Source organism: Hippichthys cyanospilos, chromosome 1 (genome assembly GCF_059441005.1).
Source record: "Hippichthys cyanospilos isolate Australia breed blue-spotted pipefish chromosome 1, RoL_Hcya_1.0, whole genome shotgun sequence".
NCBI classification, from domain to species: Eukaryota; Metazoa; Chordata; class Actinopteri; order Syngnathiformes; family Syngnathidae; genus Hippichthys; species Hippichthys cyanospilos.
The window spans coordinates 6,942,503-6,954,081 of NC_142369.1; the positions used below are offsets into that span (position 1 = coordinate 6,942,503).

The 11,579-nt window shown below is 41.7% G+C and overlaps 1 protein-coding gene across 1 annotated transcript; it reads right to left on the reverse strand.

Moving 5' to 3' along the window:
• Positions 1-103: 103 nt before the first annotated feature.
• LOC148428861 (serine/threonine-protein phosphatase PP1-beta catalytic subunit) lies at positions 104-10,554 on the reverse strand. The gene is made up of 8 exons (XM_088415230.1): positions 10,229-10,554; positions 3,066-3,197; positions 2,755-2,985; positions 2,575-2,679; positions 2,430-2,501; positions 707-858; positions 511-645; positions 104-439 (listed from the first exon to the last, which is right to left on the reverse strand). The coding sequence occupies exons 1-8, from the start codon at positions 10,278-10,280 to the stop codon at positions 335-337; spliced, it is 984 nt and encodes a 327-aa protein (XP_088271356.1). The 5' UTR covers positions 10,281-10,554; the 3' UTR covers positions 104-334.
• Positions 10,555-11,579: the final 1,025 nt, after the last annotated feature.

Below are 11,579 nucleotides of genomic sequence, written 5' to 3' on the forward strand. Positions count from 1 at the left end.
AACTTGGCAACGTCCGTTAATTCCTTGTTTTGAGGCAAAGAATGACATTTTGTGTATTGTTTGTGAAAACCGTCAATATACAAAAACGACTTCAGATTGTGTATTTTGTCACTTTTTTTTTTTAATGTTTAAAGGTTACAGAGATGCGAAGGGCCAACATTGGGGTCAACAAGGGGCAGTTCCGTTAGAAATAAAGAAAAACTGGGCTGTGTATTTGTCTTTTTTCTTTTTTTTTTCTTTTTTTTTTTTTTTTTTTTTTAGAGTTGATGGATTTGTGTGCCGCAAGAAGCCGACGCCAGGTGACACTGGCGCCCGTCTTCTCTCCTATCCTCCTTCATCGCTTCTTGGGCGGTTGCGCTGTGCGGGGAGGAGTGACTGGCCGGCCGGAGTTCATGCCGCCGTATTGGTACTTTGCTTTCTTCTCGGAAGGTTTCAGGATCTGGATAAAAGCACGCAAATGTTATTAACCCCCGCCGTGTTACTTCCCGACTGCAGTTTTTGAGCAGGCACCTGGAAGGAGCACATGAGGGTTTCGTCCACGCTCATCATGCCCCCGGCGTTGTCGAATTCACCGCAGTAGTTGGGAGCCGAAAAAAGCGTCACCAGCTGCCTCTTTGCAAAGAACTCGTAACCGTCTTCCACCACCTGGGGGCGCCACAAGGTCAGTAAGTGCCATCGCATATGTCGGTATGATGTCGCTTCGAACCTGGTGGGCTCTACAGATGAGGTCCAGGTCGTGCCGGTTGAGGAACTTGCTGACCACGTCCGCTCCAAACGTGAAGGAGACGCCGCGGTCGTTCTCACCCCAGCCCTGAACGTCTTTGTCTGGATCCGACCACAAGAGGTCGCATAGGAGACCTGGAGGAGGATGGTATCAGACAGCTTTTATTTTGTTCCCTATCCGTGTGACTGTGTGTTGACATGTGCACACTCTGCCCCACTCTGCAGACCATAAAAGAGGATGTTGGGTTTAAAAAAAAAAAAAAAAAAAAAAAAAGGGCGGCGAGCATCTGACTCCCGTAAAAGGAGAAGAGGCCATTTTCCTAACAACATACAAGTGGTATCACTCCAGCCAGAACATTTAAAGGGACACAAAACTTATTTAGCAATTTTCAGCAGTATAAATGCCTACAAAGCATCTGATAAATAAATTATAATATTCATGTACAAATAATGCGTTAAAAACACGTTTATTCACTTGCTGTTGACTAAATATGGCATGACACAAGGCTTTGGTAACAACCAATCACGGCCCACCTGTTTGGGTGTGAACAACAATTATGTCATTTACAGTTGGCCGCAAGGGATTTTTAAAGTATTAATTGTGAATGAAATTTAATTTATCAAAGTAATATAGCCAAAACATTGACTTTTTACACCGGAAATTTTATCAGTGGTCAAAGTTCAGGTAAAGACCAACTGTTAACCTGTTTTTAGAGTTTGGTCATGTGACATTTTCAAGCTGAGCAGTGATTGGTCATTCTCTGAGTAACAGTCTAGTCATTTTCGACAACAAGCGGCTAAATGTTTTTACAAGTCTTAATTGTACACGGAAAATTATTGAGTCATCAAATTAACGAACTTTTTACTGATAGAACTGGCTGAAAAAGTAAAGTATTCCTTTATGTACAATAGTATTCCTTTATGTACAATATCAAGAACACAAGATGTATACATTTTTTCAAACGATGGAAAAAAATTATGTATCCTGTTGCGTTGGATTGCAGATATTCAATTTACCACTGAAGAAGTAAACCGGAAACCAGGAATTGAATGCAACAATGTTAAATACATACAGTATAATATACAGGAAATATAGTTATATATCATTTACACTTACATTTTGTTACCTATTCTTATTGTCGCGTTTTATTTACTAAATATAAACACATCAAAGATTAGTTTTATTTGTATTTATTTTATGTATATTTGTATCTACATTCATTTGGTTTTCAACATATTTTTGAAAGGAACTAAATTTGTTCCAAGGTGCTTTTATTTTGTAGCAAAATTAACCTAAAACTTACAACTCACATTGAAAAATCTTTAAATGTCCAATTGTTGGAGCAGAAGTGGAATGAAAGACACAGGGAGAATGTGTTGCCTGTCAATCTACTCCATTATAGTAAAACAGCCAAACGCTGTGAGAAGGTCAGCCAATGCTTCAAAAATCAACGGTACCAGAACAAGTTAGGCATGAACAGCCTTGGTACGCTCTTATTTTGAAGGTTGCTCCTGGATGCATGGTGACGACAACGGTTTATTTGATTATCTTTTGCTCCCAGAGTGAGCAGCTCCCAATGTAAACAATGCAGTGTTTTGTTTGTTTTTTTTTTATTGATTTTTGGCTGATTTTTACTTATATCATGCAGTTGACCAACACTACTTCTGCGGCCAAAAAGCAACTAACGCATTGCACAACCACCAACCTGTGTCTGGCACGTCTGTGGGTCTCATGATGCGTCTGATCTGCTCCATAGACTGCAGATCAGGGGACAGACCTGCGGGCGATACCATCACATGACATTATCAAACGGTCCTTGAGCAGACCCCACCCCAGACCTACTGCCGTACCTCCATGGCAACAGAAGATCTTCTCGTCCACTATGGCAGCGATGGGCAAGCAGTTGAAGCAGTCGGTGAAGGTCTTCCACAGCTTGATGTTGAACCGCCGTTTGCCTATGGGACAAAGCACACGGTAGGTGACACTGACAGCACACAGTCCGCCAGCTCCGCCGAAGCGAGCGCGCTCACATTCGTCGTAGAAGCCGTAGATGCGGTTGATGGAGGCGCATTCGTGGTTGCCTCGCAAGAGGAAGAAGTTTTCGGGGTACTTGATCTTGTAGGCTAGTAGCAGGCAGATGGTCTCCAAAGACTGCTTCCCCCTGTCCACGTAGTCGCCCAGGAACAGGTAGTTGGCCTCTGGGGGGAAGCCGCCATATTCGAAAAGCCTCAACAGGTCCGTGTACTGCCCGTGGATGTCACCTGGAGAGGGGGGCACGGATTGGCTAATAGACAGACGGGGGAATGACGCTTGAGCGAATGGGCAGGCGGCTGGCGCTCACCACAGATTTTGAGCGGAGCCTCGAGCTCCAGAAGGATGGGCTGACTGAGGAAGATCTCCCGGGACTTAATGCAGAGTCCCCGCACCTCGGCCTCCGACATCTGGACGATCTTTCCCGGACGACATCCTCGCACTGAGAATGGCAAAGCGAAATTGGTGAATTGCACGCTTTAGTCACCTTCGTTAATCTTATTACAATAAATGTGGTCTATAGGCCCACTACTTTAAACAGCTTCCCAAATAATATTGTTTGTGGAATTTGAATTAAGCGGCCCGTTTTTAATCTTTGGAGGCGGCCATTTTGCCATTTGCTGTCGACTAAATACGACATCACAGTAACTCAGGAGTTCTGGTAATAACCAATCACGGTTCAGCTTGTGACCATTACATGTCATTGTCATTGTTCACATTAAACCCCCCCCAAAAAATAGATGTCTTTTTAAGCCATTTCTAGCCAATTGAAGTACAACTCAACTTGCTTAAATGTAACAATTAATTTTTAAGAGTCCAGACGTTCAATCCCGCATACTTAACTCATTCAATGCCAGAGACGTATTTTCACGTTTTTTTTAAGCGTTCAGGCATTCAATACCAGACAATAAAAATGTAAAATACATCCCTGGCATTGAATGTGTGAAATTGATGAACTAATTCAATGTATTAGTCAAAAAAATAAAAACAGGCAGAAAAAGGGATGCCAACCTTTTGAGTTTTTCATTCAAGCCCTGATTTATCCAAATGACACAGTCCTCTGGGGTAAATTAAGTAACTTAAAAGGTGTTTTCAAGTGTTTCCTCGTTTAAGCGAGTGTTTGTGCATGCAAAATTTGCGAGAGTGAAAGACAAAGTGGTGTGTGTGTGTGTGTGTGTGTGAGAGAAAGTACGTGAAACGCTTATGTGTGTGTCTTTTGTATGAAAAGGTTGAGGAAAAAGAAGAGTGTGAATGGGTGTGTGTATGAAACAAAAAGGAGAGTGTTTGAGAATAAGGTGTGTGAGTGGGTGTGTGAAACGCAAAGGTGTGTGTGTGTGTGTGTGTGTGTCGAGAGAGTTCACGCCCCTCCTTCTTGAGTTGACATGTCTGCAAATTGGGCAGCTGGATCAACTGACAAGTTAGGACTGATATAGGACAAACAAACACGTACACACACAGGGATCACCTTTCAGCCTCTGGCGTAGACACGCACACACACTTTCATTTTTTTAGTTCCCTTTTGGCGGTGACCTTGACTTTGGGACATACCATTCTTAGCTTGTACCACCAATGTATCCCGGCATCCTTTGTGACTGTATGAAAAAGAGTGGACGTCGCATAATCCTCCTCACGCGCGCCCACATACGCAAACACACACACACAACACATCACCATGGCAACCGGGCAAGAACAATTTCCACCTTACAAGGTGTCAGCAAGTGAAGCCACGGTTTGTAATTTGCCAACAGAGAACACCCCCCCCCCCCCCCCCCCATCAGCTTTATACACATACTGCACATCATAATACAAAAATGACCCCCCCCCCCCACCCCCTTACTACTTAGTGGATTAGAGCAGTGGTTCTAAACTGGGTGTACGAGTACCCCTGGGGAACTTGAAGGCAAATCATGGCGCAGAAATCAGCACATTTAATGTGTTTTAATGCCTCGAGAGATATTGTATGGTTTCTTTTCAAAATAAGAGCAGATGAATTGAATATAAAGCAAATACAGTACTACCCCTACCTCAAAAAAATCATTCTTTCCAGAAGTCATTTCATAATGTGAATTGTTCCGTAAGCAGAGGCGCATATTACATGTAAATAGCTCAATCCGTTCCAAGCCCCCCCAAAAATGCTCCTAAACACTTTAAATTAATATTAATTTTGGCAGTTGACAATATGAATGCAGCTGATTTGTTCACCAAGGGATGGCGCTGGTGTTGCGGTGCTTGATAGAACTTTGTTTATGTTGTTTTATTTTGCATTTCCAGTGATCAGGGCATCATTTATAAGTACACAGGAGCAATAGTATTTATTTGGGGGTAATCTTCTACGTGTACATTTGCTTAAGTTTGGTTTAAGGCAGTGTTCTTCAATTATATTTTGACTTTAAGACATAGCCATTAACTGACCTCTACTGCCACCTACTGTCCTGAGGTGAAACACAAGTCAACAAAGAATATTCTGTTTGCTGACATAGTTTGACCGCCGCTCAACAGAATGTTGCAAAAATCGCAGGAAAATCAGTCATAAATCCTATTGAAATGCATCTCAAAAATTGTAATTATAATTGTTTATGGTATATAGTCCAAAATTTGGACAATGATTAGTTTTGTACACAAAATCTCGCATTTCGAGCTGCACTCACATAGAAATGTCAGAATCGTTGCATTTTGAAAATTTTACATGTAATAAATCCTATTTAAATGCATCTTAAAAATTGTAATTATAATTGTTTATGGTATATAGTCCAAAATGTGGACAGTGATTATTTTCATACACAAAATCTCGCATGTCGAGCTGCAATCACAAAGAAATGTCCGAATCGTTGCATTTTGAAAATTTTACATGTTTTAATCATCTGCTCGAAATTTCAGCTCCCTACTGTTTTTCTCCCCAATTGATTCTTTTAGGGTATCACATAATAAAATCAAAGGAATTTCCATAATTTCTAACAATGCCAAAAGGGTTATAAAGAAAAAAAAAAAAAATCTATAAACTCTGTGGGATTTGCTGTTGAGACTTAATTTTATGTTTCACTCCATTTTTATGAGTTTTATCATAAGAGTGATGTACTTTTACAGTTTTTTTTTTTTTTGCTCTAAATTTGTTTTTGTAAACGTTAACATTAGCGCGGGAAAAAGGTCGTAAGTTCACGTTTGGTTTTCTCCGGCTTAACTGGTCACGGAGGCCAACTTTTTTTTTCCCACTCATTTTGAAGAGCGAGCCAGGCCATATATGGGCGTCGCTGCTCGGCAGCTTTCAGGAAGTCGGCTGTCGGGACAAAGAGGGAGTGCTCATCTCCTCTCCTCGCCGATGGAATGAGAACAAGACGAGCCGGCGCAGGGAGCCGCGCTAGCCCCGTTCGAAGAAACGATCGCATCGGCCGAGCCAAAAGTCTTTTCCTGCCTCCCTCCAAACGATGATGTCGCCTTTTTATTTGCCATTCATTTTATTTGGCGGTATTTTAAATCGAACCTCAGTTTTCAATCAAAAATTAAAATTGCGTCTCATGTGTACTTCCGAGGAAGAACACAGATTATCCAACAAACTTTTGCCTTTACTTATGTCAAACAATAATCCATCCATCCATCCATTTTCTATAGCCGCTTATCCCCACAGGGGTCGCAGGCTTGCTGGCGCCTATCTCAGCTGGCTCTGGGCAGTAGGCGGGGGACACCCTGAACTGGTTGCCAGCCAATCGCAGGGCACACAGAGACGAACGACCAATCACACGCCCAATCACACCTAAGGACAATTTAGTATGTCCAATTCACCTGCCACCTGTTTTTTGGGGAGTGGGAGGGAGCCGGAGCGCCCGGAGAGAACCCGCGCGGGCTCGGGGAGAACATGCAAACTCCACACAGGAAGCCAGGTGGATTTGAACCGGGACCTTTGAACTGTGAGGCGGATGTGCTATTCACTGCGCCACCGAGCCGCCCTCAAATAATATTTATTGTTTTTTTGACATTTTAGGGACCAAATCAGTCGATAATAATTCAATCATATCGAATTGAAATGACACGTTTTTAATAGAGGCATGGAAATTAACATTTTTATTCAATCTGATTTGTCGGTTCATCGATTTTTCAGAAATTTATCAACTGCAGCCCTACATATTATATCAATCCTCATTCAGTCCCATTAATTTTATAACCTAACATTTGAGAAAAAAAAAAAAAAAAACTCAAGAGTCTAGGCATTCTTGGTACATTTAAGACGTGTTAATTTATCAATTATTTCCCCGATGAGAACTGCACGATTGGAGGAAATCCAATGGGAATCCGTTTTTCTGAAGCCGAACCCCAAGCGCTTGAAATAGGCCATGACGCTTCATGCCCAAAGTGGAAGCACTCAAGAGTAACTAGGGAGAGAGAAAATGCCAGTCCATATCAGCGCAGGCCCTTTTGCTCCGCCATTGACATTTGGAGAAGAATGAGCGTCTTTGTGAGAGCCAAGAAAAGGCCCAAGTGAGAGAATGCAGAAGGGGGACCGACGTGGGACAAACGCCGTCTAGAAGAAGAGGGTCCAAGTCCCGGCTCAGCCCCCTTTGCCAGCGACGGTGCCAGGGAGCAAAGGCTCCTGGACGCACAGGCTCCGCCATTGTTTCCACAACGGCGCGCCGCGTCGGCGACGCAGCTCCAAAATGTCATCGTTAACTCATTCGGTCCCAAAGACGGATTCGGACGTATCTTTCAAGAGTCTAGCTATTCGATCCCAGGCACTTTAATGTAGTAAAAGTTATGAATGAGATTTCTCCTCCTGAACGTTCGGATTTGTTACTGGCGGCCACTTTGCCGACTTCCTGTCCGAAGCGCGGCCGAGGGAAGAACCGGACGCACGCACTCATCGCCGCTCGGTTTATTAGTATCACGGACAGCTGTGAGTGCTGACATTTAATAGGACAGCACTGCCACTGTGTGTGATGGTCGTCATTGAAACAAAATACCAAAATGTATTTTGGGCCGGAGACGGCAACAGGATATATAGTGTTCCGACATTTACGCTATATTGCGCTTGGTTTTTGGGTGACAGTGTTTTTCTTTTTTTTTTCTCTCTTAACAGTGTGAACTCCCTGCATAGTCTGGTTGCCAAGTAATTGTGTTGGAGTGAGTTGAGGAGCTTCAAGTAGTGGAAAGTGTTGAGTCTGCCGCAATCCTGAGCAACCGACAGCCAACGTGACACACCGATTGGCTGACGCCAGGCCCCGCCTTTTAAAGTCGCGCACATTCAAAGTCACAGGGTAAGCCAGTGGTTCTCAATCCATTTCAATCTTCAAATATATATCTCTGTTTGTGTTTTTTTTTTTGTTTGTTTTGTTTACTTTTTTAGTCAAGTACCCCCTAACCAGCGCAAAGCATTTTTGGATGAAAAACTAAGACTTAAAACCCGGTGGTATCTGATTTATTATGGAACTACATTTGTAATGTCCTATATCATGCAACTAATCCATTCAAACTCAGACATTTTTAAAAGTTTTTTTTTTGTTGTTTTGTTTTGTTTTTTAAAGACTTCAGACATTCACTCCCAGGTACTTATATATTGTTTCAAGTTTTTGGCTAAAATGTAAATGAAATGAAATAAGTGCTAAAGTAATCATTTACTTTAGGTATTAAAGTACTCAACTGCTTTAAGCACTAGACTAGTAATCAGCTATTCACTTTAGGTACTAAAGTAATTAGCTTAGTTACTAAAGTAATCTATTGCTTTAGTACTTAATTTAGTACAGAACATTTTCGACCCCATAGCCAACAATACTTAATTTAATTAGTACCAATTATAACCATTTCATAATAACCATTTCTCTTAGCAAACAATTGAAAGAAATAAAAGATTTAATGGAATTTAATGACTTGCAAAAGATATGGGCATCTGTTTTTTGTCTCATTAGCTGGAAAATTTGATCAATGACAATGTGCTTCCATATTGAGCTTTAAAAAAGCAAATAACGTTACAAAATAGTCACTATAACACAATTTAGCAAGCGGTTGCTCCATGTTCCGATTAATTTACTCTTAATTTGAAAGGAACATCCGTTCAACAACTGAACAACTGTTTCTATCAGGGCAATAAAAATCTTTTAATTATATTATGCTAATAGAAACCTTGTCAAAATCTCACATAATCCATTTGGGAGCCGCTTGTGTAGACTGACCAAAATAAAACCTGCACCTCACATGCATGTGTTGCATTATATTACATTACATATATATAATTACATACTGTGCATAAATAAAAAATACATGGAAGCTATGTGGTGGAGTTTCACCTTATTGGAGTTAGGTCTGATAACAGGTCACGATAAACGGAGATTCACTATGTCAGCTGGCAACGCTAAGAATCAAGTCAATAATGCAGCCAATTATGTAACGCAGCCGATCAATCCGGATGATGTGCTGCAGTCGTGCACATTGTGTGCAAACTGCTCAATATTTGTTCAGCAGCTCAGTCCTTGCCGTGTTTACAAACGACACAAAGCGGGCCTTCTGCCTTGAGATCAACACACACACACACACACACACACACACACACACACACACACACACACACCTTGTGTTCCAACTGCAGCCAAAATGTCGAGTTCCAGAAACAACCCGCTAGGTGAAAATCTTCAATAATGAGCATGCATGTACGTGCATGTGCTGTGAGTGTCTTAATGTGAGCTGTGGTCGCCATCAGACTGTGGCTCTGCTTTCTCATATGTGAGGTATCACACTGTGTGCTGGAGAAAAAGATATAGAAGCCGTACACTGACAAACTCCATGCCTTCTTGTGTAAATATTCACATGTAAACACGACATACACATGTGCTTTCTTTCCTGAGTGCCACATCTCCTTGAAAAAAAATCTGTTTCTTCTTAGGACTGCAAGAAAATTCAAAAGACGAACATCGGACCTTAAGTCTTTCTCATCGAACGGAACCAAACAACTGTGCCGACACTTTCGGCGTATGTTACAAAGTTACGCTCGTTTTTTTTTTTTTTAAGATTGTTTGACTTTGCGAGAGAGGTGAACCCCAAGATTCCGCCCACCACCGCGCTGCGTTCAAGAAACACGATCAGCATTTTTAAAAATAGGATGCCAGCTTTGCTGGTTTGATTTCTGCACGCTTCAGTGACGAAACGACGTGTGATGCACTTGTAATAAGACATTGTCAGGGCGTTAATAACAACATTTACTCCCACATAGTGTCGGGGTACATACGGTCGCTAAACGCCAACTTTTTGTTGCCACGTAAACGCCACGCACCGTCGGCGAAGATTTGAGAGTCGGTTTAAAAACATGTACATAAACAACACAATATCAGGAGGGGGGAAAGACGAACTAAGCTTAAAGGTGCGGCTGTGATTTCGCCAGCAATAGGTTATTTTCTTGCCTTCAATGCCATTAGCGAACCGAACAAAGCATTTAGCTGGCGGAAAACGCAGTGTACCGAATCGCACGCAATTCACCCCGAAAAGAGTTCAACTCACCTTCCAAAAGCCTGGAAATCAACGAGTCCACGTCCAACTCCCCCTCCGCCATTTCTGTTCCGAAGAGCTCGCTTGCGCCGCAGAGTGAAGGAGGCTCGGAAGGTACCGCCTCACTGGCCACAAACGCACCACCGACTTCTCCGGCCCAGTCGTTTATGACATGCCTCGCGCTGCCTTTTAAGTCCCTTGCCTACGTGAACGCATTCACGCGACGAGGGGTCGGTTCAATCGGTCACAAGTCGATCGAGAGTGATCCAAAGCGACTAGTTTGGATATGACGTTTGTAATGCATGTGTACGTGACGATTACAAGAAAAAAGTCGTATGTCCTACGATTGCAGTGAGCCCATGAAAGCATCATTCCAGCTTCTGCCTTGGCCAACTATAGACATCAAATACACAGAGCCCTCATTGAGCAGGAATACGTCACCGCCTCTGCCATATTGGATGTGGCTATGGCGCCTCCTGTCTTTCTAGTGACGTTTTTTTCTCACTATTGTGTGACATTTTCGGGCACGATCAGAACAACTGCGTGATAGTAGTGTGACAAAACTGTGCACTAGTTGACAGTTGTGTTGTACCTGTACTATTAGTGACGTCATTTTTTACTTTTTAAAGGGGAAGTCAGCGCACACATTTTTTTTATAGTGTTTTATGTGCCTCCATTAGTCTAAACGTGGTACTCCGGTTAATATGACGCATGGGGAATATGAGTTATCTGGCAAAATCTATTTTTTTTAAAATCAGTATTAGGGGACGACCATTTTTTTAAAAATTAGTATTAGGGGACGACCATTTTGCTACTTGCTGTCAACTGAAAATGACATTGCAGTTGAACTGTCAATTAAGTTGTTTCATAAGCTTGATCACGTGACATTCGCAAATTGAGCAGTGATAAGGTGTTACCTGAGCAGCTTTGTCAGCAAATTGGTTGCTCCACGAGATGGATAAAACAGGTGGATTTTGCTGCTTATTTAATTTTCACAAACACAATATTATTCAGAATGTCGTGTTAATATTAATGAGAGCACAGAACATAGTACTGTCAAGAAGAAAAAATAAGGTTGGCGTCTCCTTTAATGCCTTCCAAAAAGACACCAATTCATAATTTAGATGATTATATGGTTTGCTCCATGACAATTCCATTATTTTGTTGAAGTCACAAAATATATAAATAAATATCTAAGGCTGTTTTTTTTAAAATAAAAATAGCACTATATTGTACTGTGATTACAGGCCGCATAACTGAATTGCATATAAAGAATTCAAGTTTGGTTATGTACGGTTTAATTGTATTTAACTTGAACATCAAGATGTTTGCATTGAATCTTCATTTTTTTTAGCATTTGAGT

What these genes read in the sequence shown, in the direction of transcription:
- LOC148428861 (XM_088415230.1), bottom strand. Translation starts at nt 10,280, where the DNA reads ATGGCGGAGGGGGAGTTGGACGTGGACTCGTTGATTTCCAGGCTTTTG. An exon ending in CTACGGCTTCTACGACGAAT is followed by an intron (nt 2,680 to 2,754) that starts GTGAGCGCGCTC and finishes TTTGTCCCATAG; the next exon opens with GCAAACGGCGGTTCAACATC. An exon ending in GATCTTCTGTTGCCATGGAG is followed by an intron (nt 2,502 to 2,574) that starts GTACGGCAGTAG and finishes TATCGCCCGCAG; the next exon opens with GTCTGTCCCCTGATCTGCAG.